The following is a 25,284-nucleotide window of genomic DNA, read 5'->3' as shown; positions in this document are numbered from 1 at the left end:
TCTTAATTTCCTCCTCAGACTTCCATTGTCACTTTATCAGTGTTAAGGAAGCTACTTTGTAACTGCTTCTCTATTAGCTTTCAATAACTCAAAATAGAACATTATAGTCAAAGCCTTTTTAAAACACTAAAGAATTAGCTAACTTTATGCTATTCAAGAGGGAAGTATCTTTTTAATAAAATCAGATTATATAATTTATTTTTACAAGCACAAATGTTTACACAAGTTTGAAATCGTTAAATTATAATAATTATATTTACTTAACTGTAAATAGCCTACCCAAATTGCGATGTAAATCCAACAAGCTGTGAAAGGTGCTTGATAGTCCTAGGTATGCTCATCTAACATCTTCAAATACATCACCATGGACAAACACCAAAGAAAATTCATAACATTATTGATTTGGAAAACACTTACAGACATGCCTTTTTCAAGTGTAAATAAAGTATGGATGGAGATATTATGCTCTCTCAAATGCCTCACAACAAAATGGCTGAACAGCACATGCTACTTAAATAGGGGGATATTACATACAGTATAGGGGTTGCTATTGCAAACTGGAGCAGGGAACAGCATACAAAAAAGGAAAACAGTAACGAACAACAGCATTTAAAGTTGCGGTAATCGATTTCTGAGAAACACTGTTGATATTTTAAATCAACCCAAACAAACACTCCTTTCATTATAGCTCCACCCCCAAGATACACAAACTCCCAATGCAAGGATGTCTCTTTAGCTGAAGCAAAGCAAAATAACGCTTAGTGAAAAATAAACCAAAAATGGCGAATGAACGACAAGGAAGAACAAAAATTTTTACAAAAAAGCAAGAGTTTGTTGTTAGTTCATTGTTAGTCACCAGCAGCACACCAGCTCAAGACAAACAATAACATTCAAAACTGTCTTGTTGTTACTATAGATAACATTACAACAACTGCATAATTTGGTTCTGTGAAATATAGCAAAACCAATGTTACTCACGAATGGAGCAGAAACAATGCAACCTTGGCGTCCATTTAAAGCCTTCCCGCTTAGGTCTTTCTGTGCTGGAAAGCTTTTCTAATATTAAGGGGGGGGGTGTAAAACTCTTGCCTTATCACAACCACCCTTCTCTTTTGTAATGTCTATGCCACGTGTGTTGTGGTGCTCGATCCGATCCACTTTCAACAGCGTTTCTCAGAAATTGCTTACCACACCTTTAACTAAATATTTTGTTACGTTAAAGACGTAAAATGCTATGAAGGAACTTTTATGCATATGGGGCTTCAAATAAATTAAGTTCATTTTAGTGAATCAGTTTGTTCAGGTGGCTACATTTATATTTCCATTTCCATTTATAATTATATTTGGTAAATGCTTTTATCAAAAGAGACTTTGCATTTTATCAGTTTATGCATTTTCTAGGAATTTAACCCAAGACATTGGCGTTGCTAGCACCATGCTCTCTAATGTTTAAATGACAGGAATGAGCTACTCCATGTACATCAAACACGTCACATGGAAGATTAGTGGAAAACCATTGTTGTAGCTCAAAAAATAAATAAGAGAATGTTACCAGCAATGCAAAGGTCATGGTTTTGATTTCCAGGAAATATACTGTACATGAACTAAAAAATATATAAATATTCCTTGAATGCAATGCAAATGCTTTAGGCAAAAGCTAAAATGAGATGCAGGGTCTGTGGACAGGCCATTTCAGGCTGATAATGCACACACAGTCACATGCAACTTCCCCAGTTCGTCTTTCTATGTTCTTATTTAGCATCTCTTTCTCTTCCTTCAACCTTATCATCTTCCCAGCTTTCTCTATCTCATTCTTTTCCCTTCTATCTATACATCTTTTTCTCATTTTCTCAATCCTCTTCCATTCACCCTTTACTTATAACCCCCAATCACCACATGCAGTGGTCAGATCATGCTGTACTGTACATACTGTACATGAACTAAAAAATATATAAATATTCCTTGAATGCAATGCAAATGCTTTAGGCAAAAGCTAAAATGAGATGCAGGGTCTGTGGACAGGCCATTTCAGGCTGAGATGAATTAACGGCCAGACTGAGTTTTATGGTTTGATAAAGGTAGACAAGATGTGTTGAGGCAAGTTGTTTCAAGCCAGTATGAATTTATTTCTTCTGCTGAACACAGACAGTGTTGTGCAACCAGACAGTTGTGCAACCAGACAGTTGATGTACCCCATTGACTTAGAGGGAAAAAAATACAATCAATGGGGTATCAACTGTTTAGTTACCGACATTCTGCAAAATATCTTCTTTTGTGTTCAGCAGAAGAAAGAAATTCATACAACAACTTGAGGGTGAGTAACTGATGACAGAATAAAAATTTTTAAGTGAACTATTCCTTTAAGGGATGCAGGTGTATATGGCATTTGGTCTGAATGGGGTTACATTCTGGCCATTATACAACAACAAACTGGATAATAAGGAAAATACCTTATTTTCCTTTTAAACAAAAAGAGAAAGCCTTTATTAGCATCGCTTTGGATTAGCATATTAGATGATTGCAGTATTAGCAAAACATTATGCACTTATATAATACAGTTGTAGGAAATAAATAAAATGGAGTAAAAGAAACACAATATAATACACAAAGAAATACTGTTGTTACAATATCATTCCTCATTTAAACAAGAAAAAAAAAATGCTTTTCATTGAGAGAGCTCTTTCAATTAAACAAACCTTTGTGGTTCAACAGCTTTGAACATCAAACATAGGCTATTGCAACCTAATGTGACTATTCATTTAATTGGTACCTCCTTGCCAGATCTTTAGTAAGGCCATTTTGGTAATGTCTAATTTCCCTTTTAGCATATGATTGAACAGGTGGATAGGGTAAAAAATAAAAAATAAAATAACTAATAGATATTACCACACTTCCAGTTGACTGATTAAGAAATGCAAATATTTTTGTATTACAGGTTTTGTAAAATGGTATGTTCAAATATGCAAATAAGGGATAATCTAATTAAATATGCACTAATTTGCATACATTTCCAGATCAGAAATCCAGGTTCAAAATTCAAATTTTCATGACAAAACATTAGGCTACTTAACCTCTGTTCTGAGTGAGGTATACTACCAGTGTTGGGGGTAACGCATTACAAGTAAAGCGAGTTACGTATACAGACTACTTTTTTAAAGAATCTGGTAAATTAACACATTACTTTTAAATTTACAACTAAATATCTGAGTTACTTTTTCAATGAATTATATCAGTGAGATGAACAGAAATGAATAAAAACAGTGAAATGCAAATTGCAAACCTACAATAAGTCTGTTAAATTTCACAAATATACAGCACTTTATGTATTTAATCTCACTTTATTAACCAATTTGCTGCTGACCTTTGATTATTCATTTCAACCATACTAATAAGCAAAAATTACTTTACCCTATTCTGCGCCCTATTCCTTTGCAATCCAGAATGACAGCACAGCTGAAAGTTTTGTTTGAGCTGCGCACTCTACTATACAGGAGTGAATTTGCATTTCCTTCAGCCTGGGGCTTATTAATTTCACTTTTGTTGCATAAGGGCTTTACATTTGCCAAAAATAGAACTTAATTGGTATTTAAAATCAAACAAGCAGACCCAGCACAGATCAGGAAAAGTGACTCAAAAGTAAAGTAACACATTACTTTCCTTAAAAAGTAACTTAGTATGATTAGTACATTTTTTAGGGAGTACTTTTAAAAGTAACTTTCCCCAACATTGCATACTATGGGAAATGTCTCAGGCGTAACTGACCACAGATAAAACACTCCTCACTCCAAGCAAAATCGACCCTGCTCATCACACAGACAAAAAAACATGATGTGTAGCAATGTTACCATGACGGCTAATCTATAAACTGTTCATTTCTGATGCAATAGTGGTATGAATTATAATACTGTGAGAGTTGTCTTCTTTGGTCAGTTACGCAGGAATCGTTTCTCATTATGAGATTAAAAAAAACAACATCAGATAACATATGTGTCTTTTTGATAGAGCTGAGGACCCCTTGGAGCACCCACCATGGCAACAAAGAAGAGTCCATGTCTGATGCAGAGGACCAATGGATCAAGAAGAAAACAAAGCACTTGCACTCTCTGGAATTCATTACTGATGAAAAAAGACTTCTGAATCTTTCTCTTTGCTCATATTAACCTCAGAATTTTCAGGTCCAAAACATCCATATAGATGCAGTGCAAATGGATAGGACAAAAACTTCAAAATCCCTTACACTGCATATATGTATTCTGAGCTTGCCAATGAAATAGAGACGTTTATTTAATTTTAGCTGTCAATTTAACAGACTGAGGCACTGAAAAGTCCTTTAAAAAAAAAATGAGTAGACCAAAATGATCAAATGAATGCTTTGAAGAATTGGTGATGCAGTCCAAGGAAAAGTTCCTCTTCAATGGGGCGACATATTATCTGACTTTAAGGTAAGTGTAGAGTGTGTATTTGTGACTGTGTGTACTAGTTTATCCATAGTGTTAGGTGTTTACATGTGTGTATATGGCTCAGTGTGTGACGCAATTACACTTTGTCCCAGCCTTTACAAACCTAATCCAATTAGAATACTTGTCAGTAACCTTAGGGTCAACTGTCTGTAACTCTCTGTGCATGTACACTCTAAAAAGTCCTATGGGTCCAATGTTAATATGAAGAAATCCTCTGTATTTTTTTACAGGTGTTTTCCCGTAATTAGAATTTTGCATTGCACAGTGTGCATGAAATGGATTGTTGAGTTAGGGTTAGGGTTAGGTAGTCTTTTCTTCCTTATTGTGAAGTATATCTGAGTGAAACGGCTTCTGGAACGAGAATTTTTTTTAGAGCAGGACTTGATTTTGTCTTTGGGCATTGAATCATAGGAAGTTGCTAGTTTGCAGTCAGTTGTGGGGGATATTTAGTCCTTCCCCTCCCCCGAGATGTACTTTATTTAAGCTGCACCATTTGTTCAAGGCAGAATGTAGCTAGTAGGTCGTAAGCTCTCGTAAGCAGCATTCGAACTTCAGTTTATCCTTGATTCTAACTTATTTTTCCCTAATGAAACAAATGGTAAATCGTGGTACAACAGTTTGTCACTGGGGCAGTACCCTTAAAGGGACATCTTTGTATCTTATTTACCCGTAAAAGTAGTACTTAAGGGTACATATTACCACACTAAGGTACAAAAATGCACCTTTTAGAGGTGGATAAGATACAAAGTTGTCCTGCTATTTCATTACGGGGCCAAGCACTGAAAGTGCGTAGGCACTTCTTGAAATCGTTGGTGTTCTTCTTATTCTTCTTCCGCCATGGAAGTCTATGGCAGCTTGCGGGAAAGTTATGAAATTTGGTACACAGATAGAGGATAGTCTGAACTGTCACCATAGCAAATTTGGAGTCTCTAACTCAACACTTCTAGTGCCACCATCTGTCCAAAGTTTCACTCATGTTCATGCTAATAACTTTAGAACCGTAAGGGCTAGAAATAAAATTATTATTTTTCTCTGATGCCTTAGCTCAAGCTGATGTGATTGCATCCTATGGCGTCATTTTTCTTCATGAAAATTTGTCCGCCATTTTAAATTCTCTGAAAAACCTACTTTTTCGAACTCCTAGGCAGTTGCTCCGATTTTCACCAAAATTTGACCAGATCATCTTCAGACCATGGCAAAACATTTTTATGGAATTCATGTTGATTCGTCACACCGTTGTTAAATAGCGCGCAAACTAAATGTACGTAGTGATTGGGAAAACAGACATAAGGCTGTATCTCCGCAACGCATTATCGTATTTAGACCAAACTTGGTACATGTCATCACAAGCTTGACCTGAGGCTACATGCTGCGTTTCGGCGCAGCGACACCTACTGGTAAAGTGGTCTAGTTAGATTCAGGACGTCATGTCGAGTCGACTGATATCCAATGTCCGACGATTTCCATATCAACCATTTTAGGCATCGGCCATTTTGAATTTTGTACCAAAATGCTATATTTTATGAACGCATGAACATATCGTTATGAAACTCGGTATGGGTCGTCAGTATGTGTTGAGCCCGAGAAGTTTCGAACCAGCGTCACCTAGTGGTAAGATTAAATGTTCTAATGCTTATAACTCTGGGTGTGAATGACTGATTTTCACGGGAGTCATCTTCTTAGATTCCTGAATCCTTGCTGAGTCCAACGATACCAAACATGCTGTGTTTCGCCTTACGGTTTGTGTAGCGTTGTGATTTAGGGCTTAAATCACTTAACATTTGCCAATATCTTCAAACCGTTAGACCGATCAAGACAAAACCACCGTAGGAAGTTCGAAAACATAGGTCGTTGGCTAAATGGCAATGCCCAAATGTCAAAATATTAATAGTAAGTGGAAATAAAATGCAAACAAAGTCAGGTGTGGGTAATTTTTTATGTGTTTATACATATAAATGTATATAACTCCAAAATGAAATGAGATATTTTCACCAAATTTGACACACATGTATGGGCTCACTCTGAGGACACATAAAAACAATTGTGGGATTGTGCCTCTTGTTGGCGCTATAATAGAACAAAACATGAAATTGCCATTGACTTCAATACAGTATTGTGTTATAAAAATGTTATACTTTATGAACGCATTAGCGTATCATTACGAAACTCGGTATGAGTCATCGGCACCATGCCTTGAAGGGAATTAAAAAGTTTCGGGGCAGCGCCACCTTGTGGTAAAAAAGTTATAACAAAATTTCCAAAAATGCTAAAAACCTATTGCACTGACACTGGTCTATAGGTTTGTCATTGTCACCTCACTCTGACCACATCACATAAATTTTGTAACTGTGCCACCTATTGGTTGAAAGTGATAATCCATTAAATCATATTTTTAGTTAATATATATGATTTTTAAGCCATTTTGCCTAAATTCATCTTTAAATGTCTTAAATTGCTCCTTGCTGCAGTTGGTCTGACACTCCCAGCCATTATGTCATGTCTTATCGTCTTCTTTGCACTTGGCCCCGATAATGGCTGCTTGCAGCTGTATTTCCAATTGTTACTTCAGGTCGGAGGCTTCCGTAAATATTTAGTAGTGCATAAGTTGTATCTTAGTACTCCTTTACGCCAAGTTGTAACTTGCGCAAAGCTGGTGCAACCAGCCCCTGATTTTGTTCTTATATACTGTACAGTATAGCATATAATGATACTTACCATCAGCACTGTCTGTAAGTGATTTTTGAGAGACAGACTTGTTGCGATACATCTGATGTATGTAACTGCGTTGGACACTTTTAGCCTGCTGAAAGATCTATTACAAGCTAGGATCCTGATAGACTAAGTGTACATTTTTAAGCTATTTAGCTGTGCTCAGTGCTAATGTTACATAGTCTACTGCCTGTAATCCTCCCATGTGAATGTCAATGAATTGTAGACAATTCTTTCGTTAAATAGTCAAACAAAAGCCATTAGCGTTAGCTGCTCATGCTAATGATGGAGTACAGCCATTATCTCTCAGAGAGAGCATGAGCAGACCTTTTTATGAGGGAACATGGGCGTAAGGGGGAATTAAACCCCACTCTACAGGCCACTAATCTAATCGAGAGAGAGAGAGAGAGAGAGAGAGAGAGAGAGAGAGTAGTCAACTGAAATGTTTCATTGTGAAATTCATTGAGTAAGGGCCCCCATATCTAAATGCTACAACACAGACTTAGTTCCTGGATCCAGTTTAGTGATCTAGCAGTTCACAGAAATTGAATTGAATTGAATCTTTAGTATATAATGTAATCTTAAGATTTTGCAGTAAGAAGAGGCCTTACGTTTAGAAGATCCCCATTGACCAAGAGGCTGCTGAAGCATATCATGAATAAAATATATTAAATAGTGCTGAAAAGATAATGAGATTTGTATAGGAAAATCTCAACAACATTTCGTGCTAATCCTCTTGAAGACCGGGTGAGAGAGGGGAGGTGATTGGTATCCTTAAGTGACTAAGCTTTACAGAGAGAATTAAAGGAAGGGATCTATGGATGACTACCTGGCACACCTTTGTATTTAAAAAAATAAATAGAGAGTTGTTGTTTTTTAGTGAACAACGTTCTTTGGTAGAATAGCTACTTATATGTTATTATCATTTATTATTAAACTTATCAATATTTAATCAGGAAACAATAATGCTTATGATTTGCAATCTGATTTGTTGCAGTACAGTGGAAAAAAAGGCAGATGCATCATGGTCAAGGGGTGTTATTCTTTATCCATAATGCAAACCGCCTGAGGTACAAACAGCTTTGGAAACTCTTCAGAGAGCAAATTATAATATTTTGCTATTTCAATCTTCCCTTCTCTCTCTCTCTCTCTCTCTCTCTCTCTCTCTCTCTCTCTCTCTCTCTCTCTCTCTCTCTCTCGTGCATTATTTGCATGGGCAAGGGAATTGTAATGTTCTGAAATTATGATTTAGTTATTTAAAAAAAGTAAAGATCAGGGGGAAAATTTAAAATAATTCAAAGTATGTCAGAATCAGAATCGTTAAATTCCCCATGAATTATATCTAATCAGCTGTGTTAATTATTGTCAATGAATGTTACAGCAGCAGTATGTATGTAACTTTTTCTAAGTTAAAATGTGATGCTTTATTGTGGCCTCAGTTGAGCTGAGATTAGATAAACAAAAAACTGTAACCTTATTAAACTAATGGTATTAGAATTGTCACCTGAAACTAATGAAAATCTGCCCCAGTAATCTTTAATTGTTAAATAAAATACCTTAGCCTAGAGCAAAGCAGTTGAGTTGTGCTCTATAGGGAGGTAGAAATGTCATTAATTTTTTTAGTGATTTAGTCATTATAAATCATTTAGAACACACCTAGCATAAGCTCTGAAGTTGTTATGCGTTGATTCAGTAGAAGCTACAAGTTTCACATATTATGGGTGCAAATGCAGCATTTTCACCAAATTATGTTTACAAACTAAACCATTGCAAATGATGTAATGGTCACTGAAGACTCTTCAGGCTAATTCACACCGCGTCAACAGACGGCAACAGTCAGAGTCTGTTGGAGCTTGTTTTCGCAGATTGAACATACTGAATTGGATTTAGAATGTCTGAGAAGTGACGTGCTGTAATCTGGTGATTGTCGGCATTGGTCTGCGTCTGTCATTGCAGTGTGAATTGGCCTTTAAACTACTCAAATATTCATACATTTGCAATAAACTTATTCACGGTCATGTTTAGTTTCATTGTCTTGTTTAGTTTCTAGTCATGGTTTTCTTTGTTTCTGTTTTCCTGTGCTTGTATTTTTCATTAGTTGGTTTCAGATTAGTCCACGCCTGTTCATTATCATCCTCAGTGTATTTGAGCCCTCTGTTCCTTTAGTTCATTGTCTTGCATTAATGTTTTTGGATTGTGTTTTGTAGTATTGTTCTCTGTGTTTATTAAAGTCTGGGTTTCGTTCATTCTGCGTCACGCATCTCTTGTCTTTGGATTTTAAGTACATGCACCACTGACAACTTATAAATCTATTGTATTTTATATGTATGAATAATGACTATAATTAAATTGATTTATAGTGAACTGTCGTTTTAGATACAGTTACATAATTATCATTGTGTGGTGGTTATTTGCTTCACAAAAGATGCTTTATATATGTAAATAACTCACACTGCGTCATAGTGTTGACTGTCACAATACCAGATTTTTCACTTCACAATTATCGTGGCCAAAGGAATTCACAATAACGGTATATCGTGATATCTTTTTTTTTTTTTTGATATCAGTCAAATTAAAATTAAAATAAATTATATTATTATATAGTATTATATACAGTGATAAAGGCTATGTTGATTGGCATTGCATTATATACATTATCCTTATGAAAATACCTGAGATGGCTTGAAGAGCACAGATAAACCATAATACTGTTGCAATGGTGTGTTTATTCTCTTCATGTTTAATCAGTCAAAATGGCTCTATCTGCATGTTGTTCAGCTACAGCAATCGCTGAATGTCTTTATCCATATTAGGAATTTCCTAGGGCCCTTTTTTAACAATCTAAGCACATGGTCTAAAGTGCACGGCGCAAGTGCAGTTAGGGCGGGTCGAAATCCACTTTTGCTAGTTTAACGACGGGAAAAATGGTCGGCGCCCCGGCTCATAGTCTAAAAGGGTTGTCCCTATTCTCTTAATGAGTAATGGGTGTGTTTTGGGCGTTACGTGCAAAAAAACAATCAGAGTGTATTTCCCCATTCCCTTAAAAAGCAAGTTGCACTCGCACCATGGCGGATTCGCTATTTACATGGCGGAATTTGCAAGCGGAAAGACTGAACGCGTCTCCAGAGAGCAAACGGATCTGTTGTGTGCGAGGAAAGCGCACAAGCAGACCATCTACCGGGACAAGCCGGATTCCACCATATCTTTATGTACACAATATTTACATTGTAATCCTTTTATTTTTAATATTTGGCTACTAGTTTGTGTGCTGCTGCGCTGCCCTGTGTGTGTAATAAGTAGAGTGTACGCGCGTTCTGAACCTGCCTATAGGCGCAGATTACTAACGCACTCTTTAAATAACAAAAAAAATATTGCGACCACTTTAGACCAGGTTTTTGTTAGTCAAAACATTGAGGTGCTGAATTGCACCAGGGGTATGATAGGGCCCCTAGTCTTGCATAGCCAGACCTTCAGACTGATGGCAGACGGTCTGGACTTCATAGCAGTTTTCATTGGCCGAGGGCCACCCAGAAGTCAAGTGAAGGGCCTGTTGATCATCTGCCACCTGATGAAGTAGAGATGTAATATTTTGAAGAAGATGGGCTTTTGGTGTCCCACTTTATCATTATCTCCCCAGTATTATGTATAAATACATTCAGTACTATATGCGTGTAAGGAAGATGGGCAATACAGCTTCTCGCATCCCCACTTCCTCATCTACCGCTGCTTGTTGTGGAGTAATGCAGAATGTTATACTCCTTCTGTGTAGTTTGTGTTATGAGACATAGCCGAGGAATATGGGTTATTCCACCTCTCACGTCCTGCTTCGTCAGCCATTGTCTTCCTAGTATTTAGAATATGGAGGTATATTCCGGGATAAATGTATATGCTTTTTTAATATTTGTATGCAAAGGGTTGCCATACACAGCTGAAGAAGAAGGGCTATTTCGCTTCTAGTAACTATGGTGTCTCCATAGTGTTACAAATGTGGAAATAGTACCAATATGCTCCTCCTGTGTTTATAGTTATGCACTGGTTGGCATCGGTAAGGAAAGATGGGTAATTCCGCTTCTCCTATAAATACGGAGATGGAAGTGTATGCTCCTTTTATGTTCGCAGGGACCATAGCAATTAATGAATGACTAAATTAAGGGGCCGTTTACACTACACTGTTTTCAAATAAAAACTAAAAACTTTTTATGCATTTTGGCCATTCATTTACATGACAACAGCATTTTGGGGACCTGAAAACGCAAGCTTTTGAAAACGGGTTTCAAAGTGCAATTTTTTGAAAACGATATCGTTATCGTCTCCATGTATACAACAAAAATGTGAATTTGTGAAAATGGTGATGTCATGCACATGCGTATTCAGTATGCGTATGCACATACGTGTTCAGTCTATAGGCGCATAGTGTTTGTTTACAAAGTGACATCGCCAACTACTGGCCTGGCCTGCATAATGCAGCTTTTTATCGTTTTCGTGGATCTGTGTGAACTGGGATCATTTTGGATAACGTTGTCATCTGTACATTAAAAAAAAAACAAAGGAAAAACTTTTTTGATTTTTTTAGTACATCATTGTTGTGTAAACGTAGCCTCAGACAAATGGTTACAAAGAAAACTAAGACTAAATCTAAACAAGACAAAGAAGCTGAACATAACTGTAGCTATGTTTCCATCCACACGTTTTTATCCGAATTAAGTGATATCGAATTAAAAATGCCTTATGGAAACAGTAAAATTCGATTGAATTTCATGACTATCGACTCAAATGAAATACGTTCGGTCTCATCGGATTTGATCTTGATCGATATACGGCTTATGCGATAAACGCTGATGGAAACGTTATTTGTATAAATCCATTTTGTCTAAACTTTGTTTGCAAATGTTTGCTTGAATGTTGTGCGATTCAGTGCGAAAATGAATGGAAACACCTTAAAATGTCTCAAATCAATTCGATATACCAATTTGATCGCAAAACAGCATGTGACGTCATTACGCACTGGTTTTTATTCGCTTTAAAGCCGTTTGATGGAAACACACTTTCACCAGCTTTATTCGCATGAGGTTTTTTTGTCGAACTTCAGATAATTCGATTGACAAGTGGATGGAAACTTAGCTTGTGACAAAATAGTCTTGTAACTTTCTATTTTTCAGATTTTCAAATGTATTTTTGCTTGAAAAAACATCCTCTTGAAAATATTGAAACATAAACAGGGCTGTTGAAAAAGTGGGCGGTCACTATTTTGCACAGTCTGGGCAAATGTTGCACAGTCTGTAACGACTTTGATGTGGTGTATACAGTATTGATAACGATGCTGACAGTAGTCAAAATAAATGGAAAGTCAGATCCAAATCCTGTGAAATCTGAGAACATAATGGGACCATGACTCATGATCTCCTGGGATCTCTGTCTATTATTTGTCGCAATATGTAATTTGTCTCTTTGCCATTGTTTGGCCTTCTCTCTCTTCACCATGAGGCTCCAGATTGTCTCTCACATTCCCTAGTGAGAAATACCTCACCATATAGAAGCGTCATAAACGTCAAAAGCAATCCTGCAACACCACCACAATTTACAGAACCTATAACATAAAGAGAGACAATGTTTCATAACGTTATAAGAGAGGTTGACCGCACATTATTAGTACTGCTGTACACGCCATTTTGCTTGCAACAGCTATGTCCATTATAAGAGTACATGCTCAACCTGAAGGCCACTGTAAACAGCATGAATAAGTTTTGAGTTTTATCACTTCTCAGAAAGTGGATAGAGAAATTTACCAACCATTTATTGTTCACCACCACAGTACTAAAAGTGTGGCTCTTTTCTTCAGCTTAATTCACCTAAAGAGGGGTTTCAATGTAGGCTTAATACACACAAGATATGTTACTGTTACAATGCAGTTATTATGAACACGAATTAATGCACGATTTGACAAATCTTTTTTTTTTATGGAATATTGCAGTATTTATTATAAATGATTTATCTGTGCACATTTTTATTTTTTATTATTATTATTGTGCCCTCATAATCTTTAAATAAATTAACTTCCCCTCCCTCTTGAAGTGACATCTCTTCTGTTCTCTGGTGATATGTTTACTGGAGTGAGGGTGGGACAACCTGTTGGCCCATATTGATAGGATAGCATCTTGCAGTTGATGGAGATTTGTGGGATGCACATCCAGCGCACGAAGCTCCCGTTCCACCACATCCCAAAGATGCTCTATTGGGTTGAGATCTGGTGACTGTGGGGGCCATTTTAGTACAGTGAACTCATTGTCATGTTCAAGAAACCAATTTGAAATGATTCGAGCTTTGTGACATGGTGCATTATCCTGCTGGAAGTAGCCATCAGAGGATGGGTACATGGTGGTCATAAAGGGATGGACATGGTCAGAAACAATGCTCAGGTAGGCCGTGGCATTTAAACGATGCCCAATTGGCACTAAGGGGCCTAAAGTGTGCCAAGAAAACATCCCCCACACCATTACACCACCACCACCAGCCTGCACAGTGGTAACAAGGCATGATGGATCCATGTTCTCATTCTGTTTACGCCAAATTCTGACTCTACCATCTGAATGTCTCAACAGAAATCGAGACTCATCAGACCAGGCAACATTTTTCCAGTCTTCAACTGTCCAATTTTGTTGAGCTCGTGCAAATTGTAGCCTCTTTTTCCTATTTGTAGTGGAGATGAGTGGTACCCGGTGGGGTCTTCTGCTGTTGTAGCCCATCCGCCTCAAGGTTGTGCGTGTTGTGGCTTCACAAATGCTTTGCTGCATACCTCGGTTGTAACGAGTGGTTATTTCAGTCAAAGTTGCTCTTCTATCAGCTTGAATCAGTCGGCCCATTCTCCTCTGACCTCTAGCATCAACAAGGCATTTTCGCCCACAGGACTGCCGCATACTGGATGTTTTTCCCTTTTCACACCATTCTTTGTAAACCCTAGAAATGGTTGTGCGTGAAAATCCCAGTAACTGAGCAGATTGTGAAATACTCAGACCGGCCCGTCTGGCACCAACAACCATGCCACGCTCAAAATTGCTTAAATCACTTTTCTTTCCCATTCTGACATTCAGTTTGGAGTTCAGGAGATTGTCTTGACCAGGACCACACCCCTAAATGCATTGAAGCAACTGCCATGTGATTGGTTGATTAGATAATTGCATTAATGAGAAATTGAACAGGTGTTCCTAATAATCCTTTAGGTGAGTGTATATTATAAAAAAACCTGACCACATTTATTTTAATATTATGCCTATGACAAATGAACAAATTTTATTATAATTAAATATAATAAAATATAATATAATACTTTTTATACTATTCTCGAAGCACCCCCTTATTATTGAAATATTTTAACAACACATTCCCATGTTCTCTGATGTTGGATAACAGTCACATGACATGCAGATAAACAAATAAAATATTTAATCTTTTGATTGTTTTTATTTTTAAATTATTAATTTATTTTATTTGACATTTTTATGTTTTAAATATTAGCTTTTCCATCAACTCACAAACCCCAGTTTGGGAAACCCTGTTACATCTCTTTCTGATCCTATAGGGAGGAAAGTGTAATGCAATGAGGTCAGTGAGGACTATGATTGGTTAAAGAGGATATTCTAAAACATGTATATGTGAAACGTCTTAAAACATAAAAAATGTGTGATAATTTGCAAATGCATATTCAACAATAAATGCGCAAAAGCATAAATTCTCTGTATATTGGTTAACGTTAGATATGAGTGATTTTTTTTTTCATTTTTAATATCACTGAAATTATTACCTTATTTTCTTTGCAATAAATAGTGGCCTAATGGTGACCTTTCACCCTGTGTGTAGCTAAATGGAGGAGCGGGACCGCAGTCGCTCACCATCTCGCAGGACCAGCAGAGTAGAACAGGTGGTGGGACGCTGGCTTCGCCGCTCCAGAGAGTCCATCAGCCGGTAACACTCTTTCAATCTAAGAATAATTGTGTGGACGAGTACTTTTACATTTCTTTTTTGTACATTGTGTTCGAATAGCATCACCCATTTCCCTCTCTGTCTGTATATAGCGAGCGTGTGTTAGAAGATGGGCAAGTTGCTGACAATGGCTCCCAGGATCAGAGGAGCTGTCCAATTAGAGTCACTGTTAAGATCCCACTTGACCCCACCCTTAACTCCCATGGCTTCACTGTATCAACACACACTCCACCCCAGGTGCTGGACGTGACAGAAGGTACATTACACCCACAATCATCTCTAAAAATATTCATCAGGTCAAATAGTAAGGCTCTTTCATAATTCTTTATTATCCACCTCACATGTAATGAAAGCACTGAAGCTAAGAACTAGATATTAGCCAGGTGGCCTTGGTTAACTCCAGAGCTCAACTGTGGGACTTCCAAATTCTTATGAATAACACTCACAGGGGTAGCAGGCAGGGGACCGTTGGCCATACAATTCAGAAACGAGATTATGCTTTTTGGCGATTTTTTAATCCATTAGATTTTATTTTGAAATAATCCCACAATGATCATTTCTAGATTAGCTTGCTGGCAGGAAAATGCCCATGGACTCCATGAAGATGTTATCGTAATAAGAAGTGGATGACCAGGACTGCATTTCTCAAAAGCATCAGAAGCTAAGTTGATCATAGAGACCATTGGTGCGAATGGCTTACGATGCTTTTGAGAGACGCAGCTTTGGTCTGTTGAGCCATTTGATGGAGCAGGTCTGAGGTCAATTACATTTTGAAGTAAAATTTTGATTATACAGCACACAAGCCCTTCATGAAAATCGATAAAACAGTTATAGTGCATTAGCTACAAAAAAGGTTCCATTACTGCAAAAAGGATACTGCAGTGATATATTTATTATTAGAATATATTTGAGTCAAATCACAATAAATCTTATATCCACAAAAATAACATATTTAAGGTAGTTACCTAAAAAATCACTATGAAATATTTTTTGACTCTAAAACATTTTTGTAGTGCATTTTGCAGATAAATCTACTAGTGTATATGTACAGTATATGATCCCTTATATAGTATATATATATATATATATATATAGTTATACTTTACAATAAGGTTTCATTTGTTAACATAAACTAACAATAAACAATACTTCTACAGCATTTATTAATCTTAGCTAATGTTAATCTAAACATTTACTATTGTACATTTTTAAGATAAAAAATGTGTATCTGTTAACATGCACTGTGAACATAAACTTTTTTATTTAAAGTTACAGTAACAATGGTTAATAAAAATGTATTGCTCATTGTTAGTTCATGTTAGTTTAAGGACCAGTCCACCCAAAGATGAAAATTTTGTCATCATGTTGTTCCAAACCTGTATGCATTTCTTTCTTCTACTGAACACAAAATAATATATTTTAAAGAATGTTGATAACCAAACCATTTTGGTTCCCATTGTATTTATTGTCCATGCAATGGAAGTCAATGGAAACCAAAACTGTTTAGTTACCCACATTCTTCAAAATATCTAATTTTGTGTTTCAAAGAAGAATGAAAGACATACAGGTTTGAAACAACATGAGGGGGAGTATGATGACAGAATTTTCATTTTTGGATGGACTATTTCTTTAATGCATTGAAATGCGTTACCTTAAAAACTGTAATCTTTAATAGAGCAATTTAAAAACTGATACATTTTATAAATGTTCTCTGAACATAAGTTTAAGGTTGAAATGTGGCCAAGCAGCTATGTGCATGTATTGCCTGCAATGACAGCAACATGTTGGCTGACTGGTTTGGCACATGGAGCAATGTCTACAGGAAACCCTACTCTTGGAATGGCTGATGCCATCTGGTTACCCCACAGCCAAATGGGATGACATAAACACTCTTTCTCAAACATTCCTTCTCTTACAGCATAATTAAGACAATCTTGTAAACAGATTGACAGCTACAGTGTATGTTTGTCTGTTTTTATAGGAGGCCCTGCTGATGGAAAGCTTGTCCCTGGTGACCAACTTTTCAAAATAAACAATGTTGCTGTTGATGATCTATCTACTGAGCAAGCTGCTGACATCATCAGGTATGCGACATGTAAGAGTGTCTATGTGAAACTACAAAATCAGCTGTATCTGGGCTCCCAGATATTTTAGATCATTTTCATGTGCCAAATGTATCTTCTGGCTCTAGCTATCTGCACCACTAATTCTGTTGTACTCTTTTTCAATTATTTATAGAGAATGTCAGAACACCATAATACTGACTGTCCTGAGAAATACTGTGGTAAGTGTATGTGTGCATATAGTTAGAGACTCACACAAACTGTTACTTCTGATTGGGGCATGGCAGGAGGATGCGGTGTTGTTATGCATTATGGCAGCCGGCGGAAATGACCAAAAAGTATTTTTTGATAAATAACTATTAGAATAATACAAATTCTACAAATCTCCCAATGTCCCAATCTCTACAAATGTGTTAATTTATTTAAAAAAAAATTCTAATTTGATTATGCTTTCAGTTTTCAGTAAACCTATTAAATACAAAGCATCAGAGTATATACTGTATATGTTTAGGTCCGATGAAGATGACAAAGATGCAAATGGTTCCAAAACAAAAGTATTTATTAAATAAAACAAACTCAGGTAAACCACAGGAATGAATAAGGCAAGAAAACAGCATGAACAATATCAGAACAATGAATGGAGCACAAAGAGGAACTTACATACACAGTGATGATGACTAAATAATAAACAGGTGAGATGATTTAATGAATGTCCATGACCACTAATAGCTGGCAGGAAACAAGAACAAAGGGAACAGGTAACTGAAGAGAAACAAACTAAAAGTCCAAGAAAATTAAACTTAAGACACAGCTCGTGACAATATACAATTATTCATGGGCTGCAAAGGAGTGGAACAAGAATATTCAGAATGTTTATTCCGAATGATGCAATACAAATTAATTTGTGTTTAACTGAAATTTTTTTTATTAACTTTTATAATTAATAAATTAATACTTTAAATCGGCTGTAGTACAATGACAAATAAAACGTAATAATTTCATTTCGAAAACATGCCTTATAATGTAAATGGCTAAAGTTTGAGAAAAGCCCCTGGTTTATTTTGTTAATGCGATTTCAATTAGGTCACACAAAAAGTATAATGATATTTCCATGATAATTCCATTGCATTCTTTGAATACGGTAATCATTCAGTACCATGATATATATTAAAGTCCCATGATTGCTCTCTTATACAGTTCCTGTAGCATGGTACCACCACAGTACCTTTTTTGTAAGGGTCATAAAGAGGAAATACAGATGGTTTGATCTCAGGATGTTTTAATGCCACTCTGTTTGGAAATAATAAATGTTTCTTAGTGACAAGTAAATGTCACAGTCAATGCAAATGCCAGTGTAATTCTGCAATGAATGTTTTTTGAAAGAATATGTCACTGAAGTTCAAACAGATCCATATTTGTGCTGATTGTCATTATGGTTGTGCCATAGGGGCCAAAGTCGTCCTTCATAACTCCAGAGAAGAGAGCCAAGCTGAAGTCAAACCCTGTTAAAGTGAGGTTTGCAGAGGAGGTGGTGGTCAATGGTCACTCACAGGTTTGACACATTCTGTTCATTCATGCCATTTTAGTATTCACATTGAATAAGCGATAAAGAAAATAAGAGCGAGAGAATATGAACAAAAGATGTAGAACAATAGAGAGGCATTGAGAGGGAGAGGTTTGGCAGTCTACCCAGTCTTGGGAAAAACCTTAGTCAATAATTTAGCACTTATTTATTAATTATTCAATTAACCATTAATCATAATCTCTGTGTAACTGTGCTGACATGGTGTATAGGATAGCTGCAATTGTGATTATGATAGAGCACCTTAAAATAGATAGAGCACAGTTAACCTAAAAGTAAAAATTCTGTCATTATTTTTCAGTGAATTGTTCCTTTAGGTGGAGTGCCGTGAGTCTATTCATTTCCCTCGACCCAAGATGTTTTTTAATTAACATCTAATTAAAATTACCCATTATCAGGCACACCACATGACTAAGGCAGTGATAAAGCTGTTTTATCTTTGCTGTATGCAGCCTTTTGAGTGCTTAATCTTTTTTAATGTGATAATGAGACTGATAATATTGCCTGGCTTATCTAGAATTGTTTAAACACTGTTGAAACAGGCAGTTGTTTTGCCATTGCTACAATATATTGAACATATATTGACCTTTGACCCCCAGGGTAACTCTCTGCTGTTCCTGCCCAATGTTCTGAAGGTCTATCTGGAGAATGGCCAAACGAAGGCTTTTAAATTTGAATCTAAAACCACTGTTAAGGTACTTTAGACATTTCTACTGTAGTCTGTTGTTATGTGATGCCTTATTTTTCAGTCAGCATGAATTATTTTGCTTTTTTATGATGTTTATTGGATAATTTAGATAATTTCATGCATGATCCAATCGCAGTATTAGGGACTTTTTGGAAATGCTATATACACTACCATTCAAATGTTTAGGGTCAGTAAGATTAAATTAAAGCAAGTATGCATTAAATTGATCAAATGTTTTTAAAAAACTGGGGCTCTTTTGAATTGAACAATCCTGAAAAAATGTATCACGGTTTAGGACATAGTGATGACTCTGAAGGAGAAACTATCAATCACCCGGATCGAACACTTCTCTCTGGTACTTGAACAACAATACAGCATCAGCAAACTATATCTACTACACGAGGAAGAGATTATTCAAAAGGTACACGCACAAACACAAGAAAAAAAACAAACAAACACACACATCAATAAATGATCATTTATTCATCCTCATGTAGTTACAAACCTGTGGGACTTCCTTTCTTCTCTGGAACACAAACAATTTTTTGAAGAATATACCTCGTAATATACCATGTAATAAAGGTGAATAAGGATGCGGGCTGAAAGTCAAGATATAAAACTCTTACACAAAGCTGTCATTTGACTCCAGAAATCCTTTTGCATATGGACCACTTTTATGATACTTTCACAAAGTATTTTTTAAAGTCCTTTTCCCCTTTCACTTTCCATACATTAAAAAGAATATGTTCTTCATATCACCTTTTGTGTTCCACAGCAAAAGCAAAGTCATACAGGTTTAAAACACCACAAGGATGGGTAAATAATAACAGAATTTACATGTTGGGTGAAAATGTTCCTTTAAAGAGTTAAGTTACTTCTTTCTTCACTCACATACAGTATACATCTAACACTCTGTGTATATGTGACAGGTGGCTGAAAAGCAGGAGACTCACGACTACAGGTGTCTGTTTCGTGTCTGTTTTCTGCCGAGAGACTTTAAGAGCATGCTCAAAGAAGATCCTGTGGCCTTTGAGTATCTATACTTACAGGTGTGCGTTTGTATATGTGTGTATATACAGGCATTTAAATAGTAATAATAATATCGCCACAGATTGATTTTAGATTGTTTTTAATAGTGTGTGTGTATGTGTGTAGAGTGTGAGTGATGTATTGCAGGAAAGGTTTGCAGTGGAGATGAAATGTAATACAGCTCTCAGACTGGCTGCTCTACTTGTACAGGAAAAACTAGCAAGCAGTGGACAATCTCTTAAAACACCTCTGAAGGCCATGATGTGAGTACACACACACTTACACATGAGTGTCCATGCTATTTTAAATAATAAACGAAAACTTGTTGGTGCATTTTCTAGTTGTCCTCCTTAGCAAGTACACTACTATTCAAAGGATTGGGGTCAGTAAGATGTTCTTTTTTTTCCAAATAAATACTTTTATTTAGCAAAGCTGCATTTAACTGATCAAAATTTTAATTCTATTAAATAATTCTATTTAAGAAAAAAAAATTCTCTAATCATGTTTCCACAACCGATTTAATAAATCTTTCTTGAGCACCAAATCAGCATAATGATTTCTCAAGGATCATATGACTGAAGATTGGTGTAATGTAAAGTACTGGAGAAAAATTATGATAAAATTGAAAGCTGTTATTTTAAATAGTAATAATATTTAACAATATTATTGTAACGTGTAGACTAACACGCACAAAATCCAAGTTAAATAAAGAGTCTTTTAATAAACAATGTGAGCACGTAGGAGGAATCAGAATAGAGTAGAATACAGTTAACATAAACAATACTGTACGAAGAGGAAACACAGGTCTTATAAACAGGAGGAAACGTAATCAGAACAGGTGTGTGGGACTAATTAACAAACAACTAGGAAATTAATTAACTAACTAGGAAATCTGGCAAACAGGAACAGATCAAACGGAGTGAAAAACTATAACAAGACATAACAGTACATAACCATTACAATTATTGTTTTTCTGTATTTTTGATCAAATAAATGCTACCTTGGTCATCAAACTATTCTGTCTGTACTTTTTCTGTCTGAAGGAAGGAGTGGGGTATTGAAAGCTTTGTGTCCCACACCTTACTGCGAAACATGAGAGAGAAGGACTTGAAGAAAGCCATCAGTTACCACATGAAAAAGATTCTATCTCAGGAGCCAAAGCAAAAGGTGTGTGCATGTGTATACTGTATGTGTTCTGTCCTGAGCATTGAGTGGAAAAATGTAAATCATGTACATAGTACATAGTATACAGTATACCTGTAACTCTAAAATAAAAAAACATAACCCATACTGTGTGCCATAGAACAGTGATGGTTTTAGATAGTATCGTGACATATGCCATGTTACAGAATAACACTATATCCATTTATCATGTTTTTTTGTTTGGTTTGTTTTGTTTTTTTACTTTTAAAGAATATCATGGTGCATGTAAAAATATACCATAGCATTCCCATGGTAGATGTGCTCAAAACATGAATATTTTGGTATTCTTTGTTAGTGAAGTACAGTACAATGTGTATTTACATTATTTCCCATGGGTGTTTTCATAGGTGATCTCAGTGAATCGTGCTAGACTGAACTACTTGAATGAGATGTCTGAACTCAAGTCCTATGGAGGAAAGGCTTTTAGTGCAACTATGATGGTAAGAGATGCACTTAATATCCACTTTCAGACATGAAATCCATAAAATTGCTGTAAAAAAAAAAAAAAAAAAAGCCATTAAATGTACCCCACCTGCATTTACACATGCAATGGCTTTACATCTTTCATCCGCATTGCTACCACTCACACATCAGCACCAAAATGCCACTTTGGACAGTCAAAGACCTACATTGCACATGCTCTCTTCAGTCATACAATTTTCCACCAGTCAGACCAGTAGTTTAGATTCACTGCCTACACCACAAAAAAATGTATTTACTCTACACTGTCATTCAAAAGATTGGGGCTGGGTTTTTTTCAGGTTTTTGAAAGTCTCTTATTCTCAACAAGGCTGCATTTACTTGATTAAAAATAAATTAAAAACAGCAAAATTGTGAAATATTATTACAATTTAATTCAACTGTTTTCTATGTTAAGATATTTAAAAACAGCAAAGCAGAATTATGGCCTGTTATTTTTTTCAGTGTTACATGATCCTTTAGACATCGTTCTAATATGCAGACATTTCTTATTATTATTACAGTTGAAAATAGTTGCGCGACTTAATATTTTTGTGGAAACCGTGATACATTTAATGAATTAAAAAGGTCCAAAAGAACAGCATTTATGCGAAATGTAATTTTTGTAACAATTTATAAGTATTGACTGTCGCTTTATGCACCCTTACTTATTGTCAACGTAATGCCTCATTGATTTTTTATTTACTTACTGACCCCAAACTTTAGAATGGTAGTATATTTTTACATTTTATTGATGCAGCTGTATACACTTTAGAAAAATATCTTTAACTTCTTGATCCAAATCAATAACAGCACTATTCAAAGATGAGATTAAATGTTCACATATTTCTCTTTTGGTTTCTCTTTTTGGTTTATTTGGTTTTCTCACTGCTGTCCATTGCATATATCACATGCTTTATCACATACTGTACGCTCTTTCTCTATTTAACTAGCTGCAGGACAGAGAGTCAATGGTGAGTTTGTTGGTGGGAGCTCAGTATGGGGTGAGTCAGGTGATCAACCATAAATTGAGCATCATGACCACACTAACTGAATTCAGCTGCATTACCAGAGTGGAACTATTACCCGAGTCTGACAGAGTTAGTCTGGTCAAGATCTACCTGCAGGATATAAAGGTAAACAATAACCATGCACTTGTACTTCCATCTACATATACGTACACTCAGTATAAACCTTTCTTTTTACTCTCTGCTCTGACTTTGTTTCACATTGGTCACACTTTTCCTGTCTTCAGCCAATAACGTTGCTGATGGAGTCAGTGGCAGCAAAAGATTTATTGTGTCTGGTTGCTGGATACTGCAAACTATTTGTGGACCCCCAGATCTGCGTGTTCCCCTGGTCAACTAATTCAAAGAGCCACCGCATATCAGCAGAGGAGGGTATACAACCTATTTGTCTGTTTTACTGAATTCTTTGTTCTGATGAAACATTACATTTTTTATTTTAAAAACAGAATTTTAGAATGTGGTAGGATTTTCAAGATTTTTTTAAAGGCATTTCTAAAGAGCCAAAAAAATAACACTATCAATCCTAACATTATCAATGCAAATTCTAGTCTAATGCAGAAAACAAAAAATCTTCCATGCTTCAGGCAAATTCCCAGAACTCCACTTCCACTCCACACTGGTTACATACTATAACAACATTCTAAAAATAGCAAGTTGTGATATATTAGATAGACTCTTTAACAGTGAAAACCGTTTGCATCTTACTAGTGTCTATAAAATCAAAAGGAATATGACATTTATGTCATTACTATGAAAAAAAAAAGGTGGTTACAGTTTAGTGACAAACACGACTGGAACTAACCGCGAGTAGGAGAGTGGGGTATGATAGGCCGACAATGTGATCACATTACTGTTTTTGCATGTTTGAAAAAGGATATTTTCACAATGCAATTTATCTGAATTTTATCTCTGCTTCTGCCTTTGTGTAGGTTATGTGTCACACTGTGGCAGTGACTCTGACGACTCAGACACAGATGTGGATGCTCTCCTTACTCATGTTGCTAGCACTGCTAAAAGCAACAAAACAGCAGTTAAACCCAGAGATAAGCTACCAGAGGGAACTGAAAAAACACAAAGTAACAATAAAAAAGATGAAGAGGTGGAGAAGGAAGGAGGCAAAGAAGAGGAGGTGGTTGAGAAGAAGGAAAAGGAAGAGGATAAAGAAACCATCCATGAACATGGTTATAATGGAAAGACAGTAGAAACAGATGATGAGAGAGTAGGCACAGAAAAGGAAGACAAAGAGCAAGAGAAAAAGCCTGAACAACCTCAGTGTATCATCATTGTGGATGACCCTTCATCTGAAGCATCTGATTCATACCAAACTGAATCACATTTCATGACCAGCATGTCCAGTGACTCTATAGATGCCCTAGAAGAGGACGACCTGATGACCTACTTCTCTACCAGACGCCCATGCCATTTACCAGTGAAAGACTCTTACTGCTGTGAAGACCGCTATTCACCAGCATTGTCTCCACAGCAACTGCACAGCAAAGATTCCCATTCTCAAAGTGACCTGTGCTCTGCTGATTCCCATTGTGAGTCTGATATTGACCAATTCTTTTGCTTTGCTGCACTCTCAAATATTGCTGAATGTCTACCTAGTCCCCCTGCAGCCAGTGAAGAGGAGGACTGTGAGGAGTTGGGGCCAGAGACTGAAAAACATGAAAAGAGGTCACCTGCAAAATGTCCTGGAACCGCCCTACCCGCTCCTGGAGACTATGTGTTCACCTTTGAACAAGGAGACACAAGACACTACTACAATATCTGCTCCAATGTGACCCCTGACAGTGCCCGCAGCCTTCCACAACCTCTCTCTCCTCCAGGTCCTATAGGAACACAAGCGGATCGGGAAGGAAGGGAAGTAAATCAGACAGTAACAGTGCCACTTTTTCAACCTCCACCAGGGTTTGGAGACAGCAGTTCAGATGATGAGTTCTTTGACGCTCAGGAAAGATTCATATCCCCTGAAGAACCCTCCTCAAGTACGATGACAAGAGGTATGACGTAGGGAAGATTCTCTATGAAATGTTCTCAAATTATTATAACAAATGTTGTAGAAGATAAAGAAGTTAGTTAATCA

The 25,284-nt window shown here is 36.4% G+C and overlaps 1 protein-coding gene across 1 annotated transcript in view; it reads left to right on the top strand.

The window, feature by feature from the left end:
- Positions 1 to 25,284, top strand: part of frmpd1a (FERM and PDZ domain containing 1a) — a 35,218-nt gene that overhangs the window by 5,246 nt on the left and 4,688 nt on the right. Inside the window, exons 2-16 of the mRNA XM_082164576.1 lie at positions 4,003 to 4,442; positions 15,024 to 15,128; positions 15,239 to 15,402; positions 17,128 to 17,230; positions 17,385 to 17,430; positions 18,657 to 18,761; positions 19,391 to 19,486; positions 19,775 to 19,900; positions 20,409 to 20,528; positions 20,635 to 20,771; positions 21,552 to 21,675; positions 22,059 to 22,151; positions 23,124 to 23,306; positions 23,426 to 23,570; positions 24,128 to 25,201. Coding sequence (XP_082020702.1) covers positions 15,028 to 15,128; positions 15,239 to 15,402; positions 17,128 to 17,230; positions 17,385 to 17,430; positions 18,657 to 18,761; positions 19,391 to 19,486; positions 19,775 to 19,900; positions 20,409 to 20,528; positions 20,635 to 20,771; positions 21,552 to 21,675; positions 22,059 to 22,151; positions 23,124 to 23,306; positions 23,426 to 23,570; positions 24,128 to 25,201 — 2,617 coding nt within the window. The 5' untranslated portion in view covers positions 4,003 to 4,442; positions 15,024 to 15,027. The remainder of the gene's footprint in view (positions 1 to 4,002; positions 4,443 to 15,023; positions 15,129 to 15,238; positions 15,403 to 17,127; positions 17,231 to 17,384; positions 17,431 to 18,656; positions 18,762 to 19,390; positions 19,487 to 19,774; positions 19,901 to 20,408; positions 20,529 to 20,634; positions 20,772 to 21,551; positions 21,676 to 22,058; positions 22,152 to 23,123; positions 23,307 to 23,425; positions 23,571 to 24,127; positions 25,202 to 25,284) is intronic.

The sequence above is a fragment of the Leuciscus leuciscus genome (genome assembly GCF_965113295.1).
Source record: "Leuciscus leuciscus genome assembly, chromosome: 3".
Taxonomy (NCBI): Eukaryota; Metazoa; Chordata; class Actinopteri; order Cypriniformes; family Leuciscidae; genus Leuciscus; species Leuciscus leuciscus.
The sequence above is the reverse complement of the archived record's forward strand: the minus strand, read 5'-3'. Positions and strand labels throughout refer to the sequence as shown.